The sequence below is a fragment of the Hesperophylax consimilis genome, chromosome 27 (genome assembly GCF_061612785.1).
Source record: "Hesperophylax consimilis isolate HC1 chromosome 27, BYU_Hcon_1.0, whole genome shotgun sequence".
NCBI lineage: Eukaryota > Metazoa > Arthropoda > Insecta > Trichoptera > Limnephilidae > Hesperophylax > Hesperophylax consimilis.
The window spans coordinates 28,161,572-28,184,547 of NC_142862.1; the positions used below are offsets into that span (position 1 = coordinate 28,161,572).

The 22,976-nt window shown below is 40.1% G+C and overlaps 1 protein-coding gene across 1 annotated transcript in view; it reads left to right on the top strand.

Moving 5' to 3' along the window:
• Window positions 1-22,872, top strand: part of LOC149410889 (uncharacterized) — a 36,799-nt gene extending 13,927 nt beyond the window's left edge. Inside the window, exons 2-10 of the mRNA XM_089647899.1 lie at window positions 8,427-8,567; window positions 9,702-9,896; window positions 13,387-13,394; window positions 16,926-17,022; window positions 17,620-17,761; window positions 18,662-18,855; window positions 20,730-20,871; window positions 21,430-21,626; window positions 22,763-22,872. Coding sequence (XP_089504025.1) covers window positions 8,427-8,567; window positions 9,702-9,896; window positions 13,387-13,394; window positions 16,926-17,022; window positions 17,620-17,761; window positions 18,662-18,855; window positions 20,730-20,871; window positions 21,430-21,626; window positions 22,763-22,872 — 1,226 coding nt within the window. The remainder of the gene's footprint in view (window positions 1-8,426; window positions 8,568-9,701; window positions 9,897-13,386; window positions 13,395-16,925; window positions 17,023-17,619; window positions 17,762-18,661; window positions 18,856-20,729; window positions 20,872-21,429; window positions 21,627-22,762) is intronic.
• The last annotated feature ends 104 nt before the right edge of the window (window positions 22,873-22,976 follow it).

The window sequence follows — 22,976 nt, forward strand, 5'->3', positions numbered from 1 at the left end:
ACTGTATTAGCAAAGAAATTTCAATCTTTGACTTTGAGCCCTTTCAATTTGAGAGGATTTCGTATGGGTGCCATTCATTGGATAATCAACATCTCTGCCACAGGTCACCCCAAGTGGTTAACCACGTTTGGTGACTTAGCAGGTGTACGGGACGTGTTTGCCTGCACAAGAAAATACTGTAAATAATAAGCACCGGCACACATCAGCCCTCAACCTGGGTAATGATTTAAGTAAAACACCGTGATGTGTTCTATCCAAACCATCATAAAAGAAAGACGATTCGAATCAAAATTCTAAATTTTAATTACAAGTTTTGTATTGGTATACAGAATGTACAAAGGGGTGTAGCTTATAGGTACTTCCTATTTTTTACAGCCAGCCCAATTCACCAGAAATAGTTATATGTATTTCAATACAACTGGGATTTAAAACACAGATAGAAAACTGATACAACCGGAATCTTTTCAGCGATAATTTCAGATTGGAGCACATTGTGCATCATCGCGCCATACGATACAGCAAATGGCGTGGGCGACTGCTGCAGCAGTGGCCAGTTCAATTGGTAGCCAGCAGGAATCGGCCAGCTTCTAGGTTGTCAGCATCAATGGCTAATTTAGTCGGTAGCCAGGAAGAATTGGCCAGCCTCTAGGTGTTCAGCATCAATGGCTAATTCAGTTGGTAGTCAGGAAGAATTGGCCGGCTTCTAGGTTGTCAGCATCAATGCAGCAGGGATTGGCCAGCCTCTAGGTGATCACCGGCAGTGGGCAGTTCAGTCGGTAGCCAGCAGGTATTTGTCAGCCTTTAGGTTGTCAGCATCAATGCAGCAGGGATTGGCTCGCCTCAAGGTGATCACCGGCAGTGGGAAGTTCAGTCGGTAGCCAGCAGGTATTCGTCAGCCTTTAGGTTGTCAGCATCAATGCAGCGAGATTGGCCCGCCTCAAGGTGATCACCGGCAGTGGGAAGTTCAGTCGGTAGCCAGCAGGTATTCGTCAGCCTTTAGGTTGTCAGCATCAATGCAGCGAGATTGGCTCGCCTCAAGGTGATCACCGGCAGTGGGAAGTTCAGTCGGTAGCCAGCAGGTATTCGTCAGCCTTTAGGTTGTCAGCATCAATGCAGCGAGATTGGCTCGCCTCAAGGTGATCACCGGCAGTGGGAAGTTCAGTCGGTAGCCAGCAGGTATTCGTCAGCCTTTAGGTTGTCAGCATCAATGCAGCGAGATTGGCTCGCCTCAAGGTGATCACCGGCAGTGGGAAGTTCAGTCGGTAGCCAGCAGGTATTCGTCAGCCTTTAGGTTGTCAGCATCAATGCAGCGAGATTGGCTCGCCTCAAGGTGATCACCGGCAGTGGGCAGTTCAGTCGGTAGCCAGCAGGTATTCGTCAGCCTTTAGGTTGTCAGCATCAATGCAGCGAGATTGGCTCGCCTCAAGGTGATCACCGGCAGTGGGAAGTTCAGTCGGTAGCCAGCAGGTATTCGTCAGCCTTTAGGTTGTCAGCATCAATGCAGCGAGATTGGCTCGCCTCAAGGTGATCACCGGCAGTGGGCAGTTCAGTCGGTAGCCAGCAGGTATTCGTCAGCCTTTAGGTTGTCAGCATCAATGCAGCGAGATTGGCTCGCCTCAAGGTGATCACCGGCAGTGGGAAGTTCAGTCGGTAGCCAGCAGGTATTCGTCAGCCTTTAGGTTGTCAGCATCAATGCAGCGAGATTGGCTCGCCTTAAGGTGATCACCGGCAGTGGGCAGTTCAGTCGGTAGCCAGCAGGTATTCGTCAGCCTTTAGGTTGTCAGCATCAATGCAGCGAGATTGGCTCGCCTCAAGGTGATCACCGGCAGTGGGAAGTTCAGTCGGTAGCCAGCAGGTATTCGTCAGCCTTTAGGTTGTCAGCATCAATGCAGCGAGATTGGCTCGCCTCAAGGTGATCACCGGCAGTGGGAAGTTCAGTCGGTAGCCAGCAGGTATTCGTCAGCCTTTAGGTTGTCAGCATCAATGCAGCGAGATTGGCTCGCCTCAAGGTGATCACCGGCAGTGGGCAGTTCAGTCGGTAGCCAGCAGGTATTCGTTAGCCTTTAGGTTGTCAGCATCAATGCAGCGAGATTGGCTCGCCTCAAGGTGATCACCGGCAGTGGGAAGTTCAGTCGGTAGCCAGCAGGTATTCGTCAGCCTTTAGGTTGTCAGCATCAATGCAGCGAGATTGGCTCGCCTCAAGGTGATCACCGGCAGTGGGCAGTTCAGTCGGTAGCCAGCAGGTATTCGTCAGCCTTTAGGTTGTCAGCATCAATGCAGCGAGATTGGCTCGCCTCAAGGTGATCACCGGCAGTGGGAAGTTCAGTCGGTAGCCAGCAGGTATTCGTCAGCCTTTAGGTTGTCAGCATCAATGCAGCGAGATTGGCTCGCCTCAAGGTGATCACCGGCAGTGGGAAGTTCAGTCGGTAGCCAGCAGGTATTCGTCAGCCTTTAGGTTGTCAGCATCAATGCAGCGAGATTGGCTCGCCTCAAGGTGATCACCGGCAGTGGGCAGTTCAGTCGGTAGCCAGCAGGTATTCGTCAGCCTTTAGGTTGTCAGCATCAATGCAGCGAGATTGGCTCGCCTCAAGGTGATCACCGGCAGTGGGAAGTTCAGTCGGTAGCCAGCAGGTATTCGTCAGCCTTTAGGTTGTCAGCATCAATGCAGCGAGATTGGCTCGCCTCAAGGTGATCACCGGCAGTGGGCAGTTCAGTCGGTAGCCAGCAGGTATTCGTCAGCCTTTAGGTTGTCAGCATCAATGCAGCGAGATTGGCTCGCCTCAAGGTGATCACCGGCAGTGGGCAGTTCAGTCGGTAGCCAGCAGGTATTCGTCAGCCTTTAGGTTGTCAGCATCAATGCAGCGAGATTGGCTCGCCTCAAGGTGATCACCGGCAGTGGGCAGTTCAGTCGGTAGCCAGCAGGTATTCGTCAGCCTTTAGGTTGTCAGCATCAATGCAGCGAGATTGGCTCGCCTCAAGGTGATCACCGGCAGTGGGAAGTTCAGTCGGTAGCCAGCAGGTATTCGTCAGCCTTTAGGTTGTCAGCATCAATGCAGCGAGATTGGCTCGCCTCAAGGTGATCACCGGCAGTGGGAAGTTCAGTCGGTAGCCAGCAGGTATTCGTCAGCCTTTAGGTTGTCAGCATCAATGCAGCGAGATTGGCTCGCCTCAAGGTGATCACCGGCAGTGGGCAGTTCAGTCGGTAGCCAGCAGGTATTCGTCAGCCTTTAGGTTGTCAGCATCAATGCAGCGAGATTGGCTCGCCTCAAGGTGATCACCGGCAGTGGGAAGTTCAGTCGGTAGCCAGCAGGTATTCGTCAGCCTTTAGGTTGTCAGCATCAATGCAGCGAGATTGGCTCGCCTCAAGGTGATCACCGGCAGTGGGAAGTTCAGTCGGTAGCCAGCAGGTATTCGTCAGCCTTTAGGTTGTCAGCATCAATGCAGCGAGATTGGCTCGCCTCAAGGTGATCACCGGCAGTGGGAAGTTCAGTCGGTAGCCAGCAGGTATTCGTCAGCCTTTAGGTTGTCAGCATCAATGCAGCGAGATTGGCTCGCCTCAAGGTGATCACCGGCAGTGGGAAGTTCAGTCGGTAGCCAGCAGGTATTCGTCAGCCTTTAGGTTGTCAGCATCAATGCAGCGAGATTGGCTCGCCTCAAGGTGATCACCGGCAGTGGGAAGTTCAGTCGGTAGCCAGCAGGTATTCGTCAGCCTTTAGGTTGTCAGCATCAATGCAGCGAGATTGGCTCGCCTCAAGGTGATCACCGGCAGTGGGCAGTTCAGTCGTTTGATTATAAGAGCCAGCACACGGAGACGCCCCATTCTTGTAATGATGACAGATGCGTCTGACTCAGCTGATAAAGTGCCGGCCATAAACAGCTCGTTAGAAATAGTTGTAATCTTTAAAATGATTGTGCCGTGATGGAGGAACAGAAGCGACTACAGATTTCAGTAGACACTCAGGAATTTATAATTATAATTAACAGATCGCGTTTTAACTGGAGGTTTTCCGTCCACTCGTGTTAATTTTTGAAATTTGACTGCCGATTATTGTAGTGTTTTTAGCTATTTATAATTTCTCTAGCAAGCCACTATCTTAACGTGACGTTGTGACGTAAATATCTTTACCACAACTCGTTTTCGTTTCAGACGCAGGTGTTTTTAGGTGAGAATAATAATTTCGCACGGCGACTGGTTTGTCAATATTTTGATTTTTCTCCGGCTCGATTCGCCTAGTAACCGATTATTGTGGTGCATTTTTCAACTCGTAAATTTTATAATATTAAATGCAATTAATTCGTGTTTTCATGTTCGATACAGCAGGGTTGCCTGGGTTCTCGGTGTGAGGATGATTAGGTCTTGGTGGTGGATGCGCCTGGCCACCTAGTGAATTTGTGGAGACTGGTTGAGGAAGAACTTTTTACCTCTCCAATAGGACTCTCTCGACCCATCGCTTTGCATTGCAGTGGCAAATTCCAACCCATCCCTCATATATTTATCCTTCCCAGATCTTTCTTTCATTTCAAAGATGACAAAGGCGGAATTTTTTTTTATATTAACTCCACACAGGAGGCCCTGAAGAAAATAATTTCCCTCAGGGCCTATGTCATCTTTGGGGATGCTGTGTGGAGGGTCTTTTTGAGGAGAGGAAGGAGTGAACATGGGTCTTGAAGAGTCCCATGTTGTAGGAGGGAGGAAACACAGAGGCCGGCAGTTCGTTCCACAGCCGAGCTGTTGAACTTATCGTAGAAGCGACCCGTTCTCATGTGACAAATGTCAACCGTGTACAAATGTTAGGCGCGCGTTTGGCGTGTATCCCGACTACGCACCGGTGCCGAAGGGATCAATGACGCTAGTTCCTCAGAGCATCTTCCGTTGTAATACCGATAGAACAAGGACAGCATACCCACCTGACGCCTGTGCCCTAAAGATTGCAGTCCGTTTATTAAGATTGGGGAATCTATAAAACGGACCGCCCGTTTTTGCACAGAGTCAAGGGTTTTTTTCAGGTATTTAGGGGCTCCGGTCCAGAGATGGCTGCCAAATTCGACAGTATCAATTGATAATGGCTTTCATGTCGCTGTTCATTTGACGACATTTAAAGCTGCCATGACCAAGGCGAACACGCCTTTTTCTTATTTTTTCTGGGCGTCTCTTATATCGAAGGTAAGCTATAACCTTCCACCACGCCCGGAACAAATCCCCAGAAAGCAATGGCAGGATCAAGTCATTCGAATGCTTTAGTCAGAGCTCGGAGTGTGTTTAACATAATTAATATCCAGAGTTGAAAAAAGAGAGTACTTTATATGGATATACATTAACTACACATGAAGTTAGTGGTGTGGGGAAGTATCTGGCTATTCAGATCTTGTAATCAAACAAGGCAAAAGCCATTTCAAGAAACGTTTGGATATGAATGGCAGTGTTTCACCAGGGCGATACTGAAGGTACCTACCACTGTCTAGGAACGTGACTCAAATACCCCCTACATTGGTTTTAAATTAATGAATTGAAATTTTTTAAATGTATTTTATTCTACAATATAAACACCAGCAAAACTGCAATAGTTTGAAGAAACTGACTGTTTGTCAACAGGTCATCTTCCCCATATAACGAGAAGACACCATCAAATAGATACAGAAGAATAACATTTTAATGTACTACAATTCAAAGACATACAATTAAAATAATAAAATACAAATAAAACAATCAAGATAAATTCTCTTGCACACGCTGGGATTCGAAACCATGACATCCGAATTCGTATTCGAGAGCCTTAACCTTCGACCACGGAGGCCGTCAAGGGCTATAAGAGTATAGTCTGTGATCATAAAGTTAAATTCAAGAAAATGAGAATAAAAATTCTTTATGTAAAAAGGTATTCCTATCGATTCGCTTGAGTAGAATGCAAATAAAAAAATAAAATAACTCAATAAAAAATATCAATGTAAACTACTAAAAAAACATTTTTTCAATAGAAATGTATGAACGCGTAAAGGAAACAACTTTTAAAAAATACAATATTATAGCTAAGATTATCTGTGACAGTTTCACTTGATTAGCTTATTTGCTTTATTATAAAATTATTTACAAAATAATTAAAAACCAGTTTTGTGCTTGAAATCGAACGTTTCTAGACTCCGTTTGTCAAGCGATTTGAATGCCTATTACCTACAATATAAGGTATACCAAGAATATACACATTTTTGGCATGTAGCTTCCTCTTAATTGCAAGCTGTTAGTTTATAATAGTAAAGATTACAGATTATTCTTAAAGTTAGTTTACCCCTAAATTTTTTATTAATAAAACTAACTAAAATAAAACTGACAGCTTATTTGCGGACAGAGTGTTTACTCTTGGTAACACAACCAATCTCCAAAACAGGAATGTGTATTTCACACGAGTGGGTAGCGGTACTCAACTCTTATTTTTCAATTTGATTAATGGTGGGTCCATAATTAGGTACCTCAAAAAATAAACGCATCGGTGATGTAATTTATCTAACAGTCAATTAAAACCGGCCTCTGCCTGTCTGGAATCTCTAACATCCGAGATTACACCGTAGCGTCCATATTGCGCAAGAACCCTTCGGTTTACCTCAGGGCTCTGGTCAAAGACCTGTATAAAAACCTTTATGTGCCCTTTTTTTGGCCATTTGGTGTTACAAGTTCAATGGTAACACACGAAGACAGTTAAAACATAGTGGAGTAGTTATATCGTTTGCAGTTTAGTGGATAAAATAATAATAATATTACACTGTTTGGTTTTAGTTTTTTATAAATATGGGTTTATTCCGATTATTTGGGTTACTTTTGCTGGTGTTGTTTTTGGCGCATTGTAATACATCTGCTGAAAGGCAACAAAGGGGTGAGTTGAATATATATTTTTGAAGTACCTATCAAAAGGATAATTAAAGCATGTGGAGTGGAAGAACGAAGAAAGGAGTGCTAGGAGAACCTTCCCTTAAAGGAAAATCCGCGAAGGTTGGCTAATAAAAAAACACGATTCCTCAAAAATGTGTAGTAATAATGTGTGCTATTAATTTAAATAATGTTAGGGCAATTGCTGCTCTGTTTTATGTGAGTTCCGCACAATAGTCACAACTTCTCCCAACTTTCTGGAGCCAGTGAGTCTACGGCATCATCAATCAATGTGAATGCTGTGAGGCTGAAACTTATGGGGAGGGGGAGGAGAATGGGAAAAGGAAGGTGGTCAGTATATGGCTATTCAGATCTGGTCACCCAAACACGGTGACACTTAAAACCATTTTAAGCAATGTTTCAATTCTGAATGGTGGTTTTACACCAGGGCGATACTGAGAGTATCATCCACTTATTATTATTTTTCATTTAAGTTTTAAATATACATTTGTTTATTCAAACTGTGAATTAATACAAATTCACCGACATCACCCTTGCAAAAATTTGTAATCAATTAATTTTAGCATTCGATCTTTAATTTATTTATTTATCTATTCACATCCTGTTTTTTATTTTATTTTTTGCATTATATGCATGATAGGAATATAATAAGAAATTTCATCAAAAATATGAATACAATATGACTCCTCATAGAGTATAGGGGCTTAAACATACGACAACTCCACCTAAAATTTTCCTACACACATTTCCTGTGTTTTTAATATTCCTCTGAGAGCAAAGTTAGCTAATAAAAGTGTGACTAACTAAATAACCATCACGCAATTTTCACACAGGGGTAGGCAGAGACGTTGACCGACAAACAACTCGGTCTTGGCGCACATTATTTGCTTCATTCATAGATCGACATTTTCTTCAGTTATTCCGACTCTTGACATGGCGCGACTCAAGTATCTGGTTCACTTGATCGTGCCATGTCTTCCTAGAGCGTTCCCGTCTTCTTCTACCATTAAAAGAAACTAAGGACAATTTAATATGCTGTTAAAAACAACAAAATAATAATTTTGTCAAGCTACTAGGAGAAAAATGAGTAATGCTGATTTATTGAAAATCTCTTCAAATTATTAGTCACCCTGTTAAAAACGGGACTGCGATTCACTTCCTGATAAAATATTGGTAAATATGTAATTCTATCGGAACGCGTGTTCATTCACCTGCTTTTGTCTTGATAATATATATATAGACGAAATGCAATAATGTCAGGACTTATTCACAAGAACACGTACTCGGACATCGTGAAAAAACATTAGTATTTTACTTGAAAATTATCAGGGTACTTATCAATTTATTCTTTGATGGCCTACAATCGCTTTTTTAACAGGAAAACGAATAATTTGGTGTGATCTTTAAATTGGCAGTATTATTTATCAGGAAGCTTTCTCCTTGTGGCTTGTTCTGGACTGTCCCCATTGCTCGGTGACAATGGTGTAATGAGGGAGGAACAGTAAAGTAACCTGTGGCGGTTGGTTGTACGAGTTGTATGTTTCAGGTATCTTCAGCCTGGACTCGGGAGACAGCTGCCTGGGCACGGACCGCCTGACGAGGGGCGTGTGCCTCACTCGGCCGGAGTGCGGGCGCCAGGGCGGCAAGGTGGTCGGCTACTGCGGAGTCTTCAGCACCTGCTGCGCTCGTGAGTACCACACACTTAGTCCTCAGACTGACCCACACTCTATGTACTGGACAGGAGTCGGCACAAGACTGCAGAGTTGGGCGCCGCCCGGGTCCAAACCGTGTCTTCAACCGATGAGAATGCTCCTTTACGGCCGATGATGATGATAGTTGTATAATTTATGGTAATCTGCCTCCCGCACCCGGTGCTTGGTGAATGTTGGGCGCTGGGTGTGCTGTCGTCTCTGCTCGCTTCTAGCGTTTGGCCGTTTTCCTTGTAGTTATTTTGGTACCTAGTTGATGGTAAAGATGGACTGATTTTAATTTAATTTTTGTGGCTGCTTAAATCCCATAAGGTCGACTCTAAGACGACATTTGGCTGTCGACCGAAAATGGATAGGGATTTTACCCACGCTACATGATTATAAGCAATAAATATTTGTTATCCTTTATGCTATGCATTAAACTTTGTCTTATAAGCATTATTTTATCATTAAAAAATAATAATATTTGACAAGTCAAAAATATTTTACCAATAAATGAAGATATCATATTATGTCTCGACGCCATCTAGTGAGAAATTTAGCACTAACAAAGCCTTTCCTACAAAAATAAAGTTGGTTGTTTACAGGTGGAAAAATATAATAAGCAGTAATTGTTGATTGAGGTACTAGTACATATTGAATCATTTGGCGGGTTGGAAATAAGCCGACATAGCTCAGTGGTTTCAGAGCACCTGACCGGACATCAGAAGGCACGGGTTCAATTCCCGTTGGCGGCATTTATTTTTACTCGAGGGATATTTTCAATTTGTATTAGTATTTCAGGCGACTTATTATTGCTTATAATTATTAACTGCACGGAATATAGTAACAAGAAGGCTATAATAACATGTCTCAGTAATAATTTCAATTAAGATTAGCATAATACTATTATTCTGCACGGGTTCTGTATAATTTATTTATATTTATAATTTTACTTCATGATTACTGTTTCACTACATTATTATGGGTCAATCAAAGTTTTTGTAAATTACATGTTTGTAAAAGCCCGTATGGGCGTATAACATAAATATATTGTAATCCTACTTCCTACTAATCCTACAGTTACTTACCAATTCTTACTAGTTGCTTACCAGTTACTTACCAACTTCCAGTGGAGACGTGTGACATCGTGACCAGGGCGAAGGACGGCACCTTCTCCAATCCGCCCCTGACCAGCAAGTCCACTGGGCTGGAGTGCTCCTACAACGTGGAGATCAACAACCCTCGCGTCTGTCAGATCAGGATCGACTATGATATCCTTACTCTGTCACAGCCTACCCTCGTAAGTAGATCATATAACATTAACCGTTCAGAATCGATGCTCTGTGGCTTGAACTGTTTCAGTGAAGAGATTTGAATGAATTGAATCAAACCCAGAGGTTGTTAGATGCAAATCCTTTTTCTTTATGTGAATACCGCACTAGAGTTACAACTCATTCCAACCATCTGGAGCCATTGAGACTATGGCATCCGGGGGAATGTTGAGAGGCTGAAGGTAGTTTGGCGGGGAAGGAAATGTGAAAAAGAGGGTCAAAAATATACCTAACAAGCAATTACAACATACAACATTTGGGAAAAAAAGCCAACGTTAAAATAATGTTAGGTAAAATTAAATTCTCAAATAAACAGTTGGATATAAAACATAGGGAGAGCAGAAATTCAAAATTTACTGACACCAAATACAGACTGAAACCAAAACCACTCAACTGCACTAAAAACACCATGTAATATGTATTGTTTTTGTGTTTAATTCGTAGAATTCCATTTAATTTTTTTTTAAATTTAATAATACAAATTTAATAATATAATTATTCAGTTCTGCAAGTATTTTTTGGTTTTAGTTATTGATACAGCTGTTTCGGCTTTCAAGGCCATTTTCAAACTATGTCACCACCATGTATCACCATGTAATATGTTTACAATTATTTAAGAAAATAACGCTACATAACATATTTATAATTACCTACTTCATATTATTCTGACTACTAACTTTTAATCATATGTAAATAATATCCTCATCACGGGAGATCTCAGTGAGCATATAATTTTCTCTATTTGTTACAAAAAGGAAGATAACAAATCATTAATTATATGATAGTATTATCACGCTAGCGTCTAGACGGTATCAGCCCTCTGATTGGTCGAATTCAAATCTTACGTTTCGGGTAAATTCCACTAACTTGAAAATTAAGACTAAGTCCACTGATTGAAAATGAGATCTCCTCATGTAATACGAGATTTCTTCAAAAGCATCGTTGCTGCTCATATAATTTTTGGATAATATCGAAGAAAATGTGTTTTAGAAAGTTAAATCCATTGGATTAATTACATTACAGTAAAAATTATTCACAATTACGTTTTATATATTTGACGTTTGTCAAGAATCAAACATTCTAAGGTTCCTTGATAATATCAATCCCTCCTTTACTGGCTTGGAGTAGTTTCCCTATTGGCCGACAAAGCGCATAAGAGTAACATACAAATACGTACAATTTCATTTATTCAAACAACGGTAATTATTTACGTAAAACTACAGTTTTAATACGCATTTACGAATAAAACAAATATTTGTTTCAACTAAATGACAATAAACAACAACTCTTTGCGTTTACGATTTTGAAAAATATTGATATTTAATATTATTTACGTAAATAATAACTTCGCATCATTTTGACAAAACACCGATATGAAGTTCACGCATAATACGCGTGTGTTTGTAGGAAGTATAGGCACTGCCAACCCAATAAAATAACATGAAACCATAGACATATGAATATTAGTAGACCTGCCCTAAGTGATTAAAAGCGTATTATTCCTCACTCCCCATACCGGTTCCATTGGAGCCAACTGGGCTCGCGTATGGCTTCCCGTGAATCTTGAGAATGTGACGTCATCATTCTTGTTCGAACTAGCGTCGAGCTATGGTCGAGGCATTTTATGAAATAACGCGGCAAAATAGTGGCTTGTGATATGAAAACTTGTAAAAATAGATGTGAAAAAGAGAATAAACCCAATTGTCGTATTACATTCGAAATTCTTGCAAACCCAGTTTGCCACCTCTTACCAGACCTGACGGCTCACTAGCAAACACCGCCACCGAAAAGGCAAACCTTTTAGGGAAAATGTTTGCGGAAAACTCGACCCTCGACGACGGGGGTGCTGTTCCGCCGTCGGTTCCTCACTGCGGCTTCTATATGAAAAAGCTGAGGATCCGGCATCGGGATGTACTCCACGTCATACGGGGGCTCGATGTTAACAAAGCTAGTGGACCTGATGGAATACCTGCCCTGGTATTGCAGAGGTGTGCTGCGGAAATAGTTCCAGTTTTGTCAAAGCTCTTCAAAATGTCCCTGAAGTGTGGCACTGTGCCCTCTGGTTGGAAAAAAAGCGGTAATTCACCCTATTCCCAAGAAAGGTGACCGCTCCAACCCGGCCAACTACCGCCCCATAGCGATCACATCAGTTCTGTCCAAAGTGATGGAACGTGTGATCAACGACAAACTGCTCACATACCTCGAGAAGAACAAAATTATCAACGACCGTCAATACGGATTCCGGCGGAACCGCTCGTGCGGTGATCTTCTCGCGTATGTGACGCATGTTTGGGGCGGTGCCTGGAACGTCACGGTGAGACCCAAACGGTCGCACTAGACATATCCAAGGCCTTTGACCGGGTCTGGCACCGAGGACTTGTCAACAAATTGCATTTTTACGGACTTCCCGCATCCCTGTGTACGTGGATTGCTGACTTTTTAAGGGATAGGTCGATTCAGGCGGTTGCTGACGGTTTCACCTCTTCCTCGCACTCCATAAATGCTGGCGTCCCACAGGGATCGGTTCTGTCTCCAACTTTGTTTTTGTTGCACATCAATGACCTTTTGACATGTGCACCGATTCATTGTTACGCGGATGACAGTACAGTTCATGATAGCTTTTTGTTTGACAAGCCCCCAAAGGGCACACAAACTCCAACGGCTCGGAGGGCTTTGAAGCAGAGAATGGACGGTTATCTCGAGAGTATTTCCTCCTGGGGTAAAAATAATCTCGTCGAATTTAATGTTTCAAAGACCCAATCCTGTCTGATTACGTCTAAAAGGGATCCAAATGATAATCTAGTCTCCTTCAACGGAAGCAATCTTCCGAACAGGCCTTCCATTGATATGCTTGGTGTAACTATAAGTGACCAGCTCAGGGGCTCCATCGAAGCTAGAGTAAAGTTGGCCTCTCAGAAGCTGGGCGTACTGTACAGGGCCCGCAGATACTTTAATAGTACACAACTGCTCACCCTGTACAAATCGCAAGTGCGCCCTACTGTCGAATTTGGCAGCCATCTCTGGTCTGGAGCCCCAAAATACCTGAAAAAAACCCTTGACTCTGTGCAGAAACGGGCGGTCCGTTTGATAGATTCCCCAATCTTAACAAACGGACTGCAATCTTTAGAGCACAGGCGTCAGGTAGGTATGCTGTCCTTGTTCTATCGGTATTACAATGGAAGATGCTCTGAAGAACTAGCGTCATTGATCCCTTCGGCACCGGTGCGTAGTCGGGATACACGCCAAACGCGCGCCCAACATTTGTACACAGTTGACACTTGTCACATGAGAACGGGTCGCTTCTACGATTCGTTCTTAAGTTCAACAGCTCGGCTGTGGAACGAACTGCCGGCCTCTGTGTTTCCTCCCTCCTACAACATGGGACTCTTCAAGACCCATGTTCACTCCTTCCTCCCCACAAAAAGACCCTCCACACAGCATCCCCAAAGATGACATAGGCCCTGAGGGAAATTATTTTCTTCAGGGCCTCCTGTGTGGAGTAAATATAAAAAAAAAAAAAAAAAAAACATTCCATATGTAAGCATCATTTTAAGCTTATTCACGTCGTATAATATATGAATCAGTTGTAGAAACATATACTATCACATCGAGTCAACATTGGTCGAATGTAGCGATTCTCAAGTGTGTGCATCGTTGTTACTGGGAAGTAAATTATGAACACTTATAAAAGTGTCTTAACTAAATACGTAAACAAAATATTCGACTCTGAAAATAGAAGAATTTTTTTTTGCCGAATTTGGACTTCGCAAATTTCTTCATAACGTGGCGAGTAATTTGCGCTCCCATGTAAAAATGTCTATTCATTCAAAAGCAGGTTTTACTTTTAAGAACTAAATGGTGATATTATAATGCGAGATGCCTATTTACTGTCAGATTGATTTATTGACGAATCACAGTCAGCTTTACCCCCATTGTTCTTCAACAGTTGATTTTACCCCTCACCTTTAATTTCTAGTCTATATATTCATATGTCTGTGCATGAAACACAATCGGAAGCTAGAAACGCTTCGTTGATTGTAAAATTAGCCAGAAAATCTCTAATCTGACATGTACTTATATGTATTATAAAAAAATCATTTTTCCAGGTATATATATTTATTTAAAAATTAATAAAATACTTCGTTTTAACCACTTTTATTTAATAAAAGTGGTTAAAACGAAGTATTTTATTAATTTTTAATTAAAATGGTGCCACAAAATAAGTTTGCTGAGTTAGAAGAAATATATTTATATTAAGGTAATTATTCGGAATATAAAATATAAAAGGAATCTGAATGCATCTGTCAGATTCCTTTTGTAGTTAAATCAAGGTAAATCAGAAGGTTTTATTTCGTATTATCCGTGTCCAGCGATTCCGAATATTTACCTATATTCATTTACCTTTACCCATTTAGGCAATTATTCGTTAAAGTTTTACCCGAACAAATGTCATTCTTATTATGCCTAAATTGAAGATTTTATTATTCATTAACCCCTTCCTGTTCCGTGTTTTAACAATATGTACTCACCCTCTCTCTAGGAATGACTTAATATCTACCTATTAAATGCAACTGTTGTTAGTATCACTTGAACTGGGCGAAGCCCAACTAAGTGCCGCCATTATTATTATGATGTATCACAGGATTCCGGTACTGCCGCCGCTGGCGGTAGAAGTAATTCTAAAAAAGTGAAGAACGGCGACCAGAACAAGGATAAAATCGGTCATAGCCATGGTCCTCATGCAGACGGAGTCCTGGAGGAAGAGGTACAATGGGAGCAGGTGAGTTGGCCAAACTAGATTTAAAAGGATGAATGACAACCGTTTATAACACATATTTTACAAACATGCGATTTATGTGAAATTTGATGGTTTTTTGTTTGTAGAAATCCATTTTGTGTAAAACTGTACATTTATCAAATCATTTTATTTGATAAAATGACTTTATTAAGAGGAAGCTATAAGCCAAAAAGTTTTATATTCTTGGTATACCTTATATTGTCACGAATATGGGTAAAAAGGATTTAAAATCGCTTGACTTTTGAAAAAAACCACTTTTGTGCTTGATTTCAAGCACAAAAGTGGTTTTTATTTTTGTAAACAATTTTATAAGAAAGCAAAAAAGTTAATCAATGGAAACTCTCACAGATAATCTTAGCATTAGTATTGTATTTTTTTACAGTTTATTCTTTTATGCTTTCATACATTTCTAATGAAAACATATATTTTTTAATACTTAACAATTATATTTTTTATTGAGTATTCAATTTTTTTATTTGTATTCTACTCAAGGGAAACGATAGGAAAAACATCAATTTATATAAAGCATATTTTTTAAATAGTGATTTAGCATTAAGCTTCGCCTTTTGTGTGATAAGAATTTAATCAATCTAAATGGTGATCGTTTAATTATGTCAGAACTTCATAAAATATTGGATAAAATAAGGTTAAAAATTGTTAATTTTTTTTCAGAGTGGCACCCGGAAATCTCGTGCTGCTAATCTCTTCGTAAGTTTTATATATTTATTTATTGCCCTTTTATATATGAATAGTATTTACACACTATACAAAGTTAATACTTACACATAACTGAACAGTAACAATCTATTGTATTTGTTTAGTGGTAAATTGAAGATGTCCACTGATTCGGTATAATTATTTCTGGGCAGAGAGGAATACATATGGCAGTCCCAGAATTTCTGCAATTAAATAAATCTCGACTTCTAGTATTACGTGGTGGAATTCGAAAACTTTTCAATTCAAGCAATTCTGGGCTATCAAATGCATTTTGAGTCAGTGAAAATCCATCTGTCTGAAAATTTAAGCATTTTCATATTATCAAATTATTGGACTAATTTTGGTTGTGACTCTGTTTCTAACATGAATTCTAGAACTATTGCTTTGAATTAGTGCCATTTTCGATATAAAGGGTATTTGTTTGGAGAATTGCGAAAAAGTACCTGCATATGGTAAAATATTTGGAACACAATTTTTTTTTTTTTATTGGTTCCCTTTTTTACTCATTTAGAGTACGCTCTAGCGTGTTTAAATCGCACTTTATGGAACGCGCGTTTTTTAAAGTTACCATGGCAACATCAACAAATCAACAAAATGTGAAGTCTAAATGTCAACTTTTAACTATAAATCTGACAGGAATATTTTAAACGTCAAATAAAATAATGTTTGTGTTTTTCATTTCCATGACAACAAGATATTGTGATGTTACATCACGAATTCATTAATAGTTCTTATTTCCAAATTTTTAATAATAATATCAATATTTATGTTTTCAAAGTGTACCAATAAAAAAAAATAGCGTAAAGTATTCGTGGATAACTGGTCTTTAAAACACTTGCTTTATTTCGAGCACTCGGCTACGTCGTCGTGCTCGAAATATCGCGCGTGTTTTAAAGACCTGTTTATCCACTTATACTTTAATATACTATTTTGTTATTGGTGCCCTTTTTTACTCATTTAAAGTACGCTCTAGCGTGTTTAAATCGCACTTTATGGAAGGCGCGTTTTTTAAAGTTACCATGGTAACATCAACAAATCAACAAAATGTGAAGTCTAAATGTCAATTGTGTTTTTCACTTCCATGACAACAAGATATTGTGATGTCACATCACGAATTCATTAATAGTTCTTATTTCCAAATTTTTAATAATAATATCAATATTTATGTTTTCAAAGTGTACCAATAAAAAAAATAGCGTAAAGTATTCGTGGATAACTGGTCTTTAAAACACTTGCTTTATTTCGAGCACTCGGCTACGCCGTCGTGCTCGAAAAATCACGCGTGTTTTAAAGACCTGTTTATCCACTTATACTTTAATATACTATATTTGCATTTTTTAAATTGGAAATGATTTTATTATTAATGAATTAATAACATTAATAATAAACGTCAAAACTGGAACCTGTCAACAGGAATAAAATATTCACCATCGTTGAGGCGGCAGCAGGCAGGCAGCCGCTGACTTAGCACACTCCACAAGAACCAACTGTAAAATGTCTATTTTCAGGGATTTTCCTGCCGAGATGACGTCCTTGAAGTAACTAACCTACAAGCCTTCAGTGAAGTCATTCCTCCTATTTGCGGAGAAAACAGTGGACAACACGGTAAATATTACGAACGCCGTAAATGAATAAATTATAAAATAACACAAAATATTTTTTTTAAATACTTGCGCACTATTTGATCCCACGACATTCGGCTTGCTAGACGAGAGCCTTCCCTTTCGACCATGGAGTCCAAATTGATTGGTCAATAATAAGGCACAATTCAGTAGGGAAATAAATGTATTTTTTTATGGCTTGTTAAATAAAACGGTTTTGCATTTAAGTTATTTTACAATTAACTTTTGGGTAATCGGTTTCCATTTCTCATTTCTTCTTAGTAATTCTAAAGATTTTTTCTTTGCACACTTAATAAAATTGAAACTTGCTTAAATGTATCTTCGACACTTGATACTGGAAACTGAAGGTGATTTTATTTGAAAATTTGGAATATTGTAAAACTCTTACTCAGTTTGGATAATTTTTTTATAAGGGTGGACAAGGACATAGCATACATTTTTGTTTCACTTCACATTAAAAAATATATTTCCGTATATATTTCTCTTGATCATGATTACACCATGTTATTTAATTTAAGAAACAGAGTTGATTTTAGTCCAATATCTACAACTATTGAATGGGTATGTCATGTCCTTCCAGTTTACCTTCGAGTGAACGCCTCCTTAAACAGCCGCGCCCTCCGCATCAACCTGAAGATCGCCGACAGGACCACCAGGACCGACCTCTCCATCCCTACCTGGAGGATCAGGATCACGCAGCTGGAGTGCTACAACACCAGGGGGTAAATTCTATTGTCACACATTACTACCGTATTGGGGTGGTGAAGAGACACCGGACAGTCATTCAAACGTTTTATATACCTAATTCATACTGCTTCATTGGATGAGGTGTGTTCAGGATACGCCAGCCGACCAGCTGCCCATCGCCCTGCGCTGCAGTAGGAGTCACTCCTGGAAATACTGCTCCCGAGATATCTACTCAACCCCCCCATCTATTACCTTCCCAGAACTTTCTTTCATCCACAGCATCCAAAATATGATATTGGCCCTGAGGAAAATGGTTTTTCTTCAGGGCCAATATCATATTATGGTTATGCAAAATGACCGGGTTTTTAATGAATAGGGGTCAACTAACTAAGCTCTTAAAATAGAAAAAAAAAATATACACGATCCATAGACTTAATTAATTTATCTAAGACGCGATCATTGATTCCGGTCCAGCATCGAGAAACAAAAGTTGTTAGTTATGTTATGACTATGAATAATTACCCTATGAACTAACTAACTCATTTTTTAGTATCGAAAAATGCGAACGGACTGCCATTGCATAATAAATTTAATATTTCAATTCAACATCAATTGTCAATTTATAAGTATTTTTAACTTTTACGTAGAGCGGTCTGATTCTTAAGAATGTCAATTCATAGAGAGATGCTCCAGCGTTGTCAGTATTTATCAATTCTGGTTTATTGCGTTATCAACATCGGTCTGGAAATCAATCATCGCGACCAAGTTCTACCACTAGTGGAGAAGCATAAAAAAATCGACGATGCATTACGTTGGACTGATCTAGTATCACAGGCACCAAAACGTCGATGTTCGCGGCTCTTCATGCGGTATAAGACCGCTGACTATAGAATATCTGTTTATTATGAAATTCTCAATTATCACCATTATTCCAGGTTGCAAACCAGGCCGTCGTACTTGGAGTTGATCACAAACAACTACCCCGTGAAACCCTTCCTGGGGTACGTGTCGCAGATCGACGGGAAGAACGCGGAGAACGTCGGGGAAGAGGGCGAGCTGGAACCGGAGATCAAGAACGCCCGGCAGAAGAGGGAGATTGGCACTGCGGCAAATGACGAATATCTGATTGGTAAGTTGCAAGAAAACATACATGTAGGTTTAGCTAAATGAAAGTAAAAGAAGGTGCACAGACGAACGTTTCTTGCCAAAGAACGTGAATGTTCAGTATACTACTAGTTTCCGTTGAAGGCTTGCCACGTTTCAAAAGACTTCCTCACGACACTTCATTTCGAAGGAACACTTCGGATCAGTCTTTTGTTTTTACTCGAACAGCAGGTAAGTGTAATTATGGTAAGATTTTACTTCATGTCGTTTAACTTCAGATAAATGAAAGTCACATCAATGTATCATGTATCTGTGTCCAGATTACCGGATTTATGGCATCAATCAAATAGGCAATCTTCTATTTGGAGAACGGGTAGCGTTGTACTTATTTATTTATTTATTCACGCCATAAAGGCTTTACTACAGGTAAGTTTTACATAGTAATATAATAGATGTATAATACATAAAATAACAAAACTAGTATAAAATAAGTAAGTAGATACGATGTACGTTTGTAGTTACAGCGTAATCAATGAGTACTAGGTTTTACCTTTAAAGATAGTTTCATACGTAACGATCATTGAGGTTAACAATAATTTTGTAAATTTTAAGATTATAAGAAAATAAGAGTGTTATAACTCCATCAAAAAATATAGTTATGTCGTTGATTAACAAAGAAAACAATACTGGTCCCAAATATGACCCCTGCGGAATGTTGGTGAAGATTTCAAACAGGCGTGAAAACTGTTGTAAACTGAAATTTTTCATCTGTGTAATTTTCAACCATCTTAAAATATTTCCGGCTATTCCTTGGTTATTTCGGGTTCTTAATTTGTGTATAAGACTTTTACTTTGATCGTGAGGCTTTGTCGAAAGCTTTACAAAAGTCTGTGCATACTCCGCATGTTTTAAGACGTTTGTGCATTGCTATAACTAACTAACCATCACAGCGTTTTTTCCGCTGGGATAACAGAGCAGAGAGGATGGACCGCCAAACAACTTGTTCTCGGCTCCACACTCCTTGCTTCATTCACATGCATACATCGTCTCATACATACTCTTCTGTTATTTTGACTTTCGACATGCCCGACTAAAGTATTTGGTTTGCTTGAACGTTTCATGTCTTCTTCTAACACTCACATTCGAGTCATATATTATCATGTACTCCGTCACATATTTCACTGTTTCAATAATATTAAAATCAAGTGAACCGTTATGTTGTATCGCTGTTATTCAAAAAATTTAAATAACTGTAGAAAATCTACACATTTGAACACCCTTCAACAGTGACTGCTTACTTACTTATTTAAAAGATCAGACCCGACTAAAGCCTGACAGGTCTTCAACAAATCCTACTCTTATATGATTTAAGATTTTCACGGCCAAAAGTATTTTTGTTATTTGTTTTTGGGGTATTATGCCGTGTTGCGCTAACTCCTTCTTTAGCCAACGTTTCGGACAGCATTGCAGTGTCCATCATCAGGGCAGATGTCTTATTTGAGGTTGTGTTAAAATGTGAGCTTAAGTATGAGGTTGTGATACCGTGTTGCCAGCTCCAACCCTCTGAGCTAACATTAACGTATCATTTTTTTATTTAAAGTGGTTTTCTTCGTTTAGCTCTGGTGTATCCGTCAATTACCGGATACCAAGAACTATTAAGCTTAGCTCCATCGTCTCTATTAATGTTTACGGGATTTTTATGAATTTCAATGGCCTCCGTAATCAGCCGTGCTCTATAAGTTTTCGGTCTCCCCAGGATTTCAGCCTCAAATAAGACATCTGCCCTGATGATGGACACTGCAATGCTGTCCGAAACGTTGGCTAAAGAAGGAGTTAGCGCAACACGGCATAATACCCCAAAAACAAATAACAAAAATCCTACTCTTGTTTTTCTTTTAGCTCCTCCTGGCTGCTTGCAGTACTACCCCGACAGGGCCGGCACCTTTGAGTCCTTCAACTACAACTCTGGTAAAGGGCCCTACCTGGCCAACCTTCGTTACGCATCCTGTTTCAGAAGATCCGTCGACGTTTGTGGCATCAAGTAAGTGTACATTGTACCCTGGCTAAAACCATCTATCATATCTTGGGAATGAAAAATTACCACACTTATAAAAAACTAACAAAATAATGCATGGAAAGAAGGTGGGTGGAGGGATGAAGAGAAATTTGAAATCAAGATTGCGTTAATTGCGCTTGCGAATGTTATATTTTATCTTAACGTTTTCTAATTTCATTTATAAGGTTAGGTGAACAACATGAAAAACTATTTGTGAAACTTGAAACTCTAGACATTGTAAATATTTAGTAGTTACTCTAAAGCACATTTAAATCAAACGATTCTAATAAAATACCCTCCACTCATAATACTGCGAATACCAAAAGAAAAAAAATAACTGAAATACGATAACACACACGATGAATTTGTTTTAAATGCACAAGCGTCCGGAACGTTTGTGTCCTTGGCTCTCCATGCAGCACAGAACCGAGAGGAGTGGATGAGCCTGGTTCACCAGGGAAATAAAAGTTGGGCCATGAACCTCAGAAATGAGGCAACCACCAAATAAGAACCATTTGGCCAGTACGTTTTTGTTCATTCCAGGTACACGCCCTCCTTCTTCCAGCTGACCAGCGTGGCGACCGCTAATAACTTCCTAGACACGGACTGCGAGAAAAATCCCTACGTGATCAACAGCCAGGACAGCCAGGACTTCCTGTTTATCGCGGACGGGCAGACTGCGGACGGACGGCGCGGATCCAAGTGGTGTGGCAACAGCGCGGCCAATAGCATTGTTGCTTGTGAGTATTTAAACACACATTTTTCTTGTTGGGTTGTTGCCTCATTGTTGATTATAACCACGGCTCCACTTATTGCAGTCGAACCCACAAACGCGGATACCTATGACACTTGATCAGTTTAACGCACTAGTGATCTTTCTCTGCTTTATCTACCTTTCGCTTGAGACCATGAGCTTCTCCAGGTTAGTTTTCTGTTTGGAAATGGGTATCACTGCCAGCCCTGGAAACATTTATTGGATTACCAACACATCTGCCATAAGTAACCCCTTGGGTGATTCGCTACGTTTGGTGACTTTTAATTGGTGGCGGAAGCGTCTGCCAACTGACGGGCGGGCCAGATCGGGAGAGGCCGGGTGAAAGAGACCCTTTGACCTTTCCAGCCAGACTCTTTTGACCCAATACCTTACACCGCAGTGGGAGGGATACGTCACCCCTGGACACACTGACCCCCAGATTCCTGTCCACCCCTCATACCTTGTTCCTTTCCAGAACTTCCTCTCCTCACTAACCCTCCATATAGTATCTCTAATTATGTGATATTCCCTCAGGGAAATTAAGGTAAAAAGTGAGGTTAATATTAAAAAACGCACACAAATTATCTTAGGATATGTTGTATGCAGAATAGAATAGAATGAATAGATTTGTGCACCTGGCATTCAGTTATCTATAACTATACCTCGAGAGCATATCTGTCTGTTTGTCTCTCTGTCCTTGGACCTTGGTTATACACTATTTATAATTTAGACTTTCAAAAAAAAAAATTCCGCGAGCCCAAAATAAACTCTATTTTAAAGGATTTTGGATTTTTAATGAATTACCGACATATGTTAAACGAGCTAAAAGCCTTGCTACTTTTCGTGAGTTATGCCTAAATACGATGAAGAATAAGTTTTGGATGTATTGTAAAGTGTATTTAATGTATTGAAAATAAGTGTTTAAAAAACGATGCTGGTCATGAGTTTATCATACTACATATCGTAAATGTAAATGCAGCTAATTCGGTACTCAGTAGAATGAGTATTATCATTTGAGGCATAAAATTAAACAATGAAGCAGTTGTGATTGTGACCGTTCCAGAGTTGTGGGTCATTTTACGATTCGTGCATACTAATACTACTGTAATTTTTTGCTTTCAGCGTCCCCCCCTGGGCCTCTGTACGTATACTTCAACAGTGACAACTTCGCGAAGACCCCGACGAATGAAGTCGGCTACAGAATCAACTACAATGTCCTCAATAACTGCTGATATAATTCTTACGAATTGTTCCCAGTGGCCAAAAGATTATTAAAAGTCTGATTTATAGTATTTTGTTATTTTTCCCCTGTAATTACATTACTTGATGAAAATAA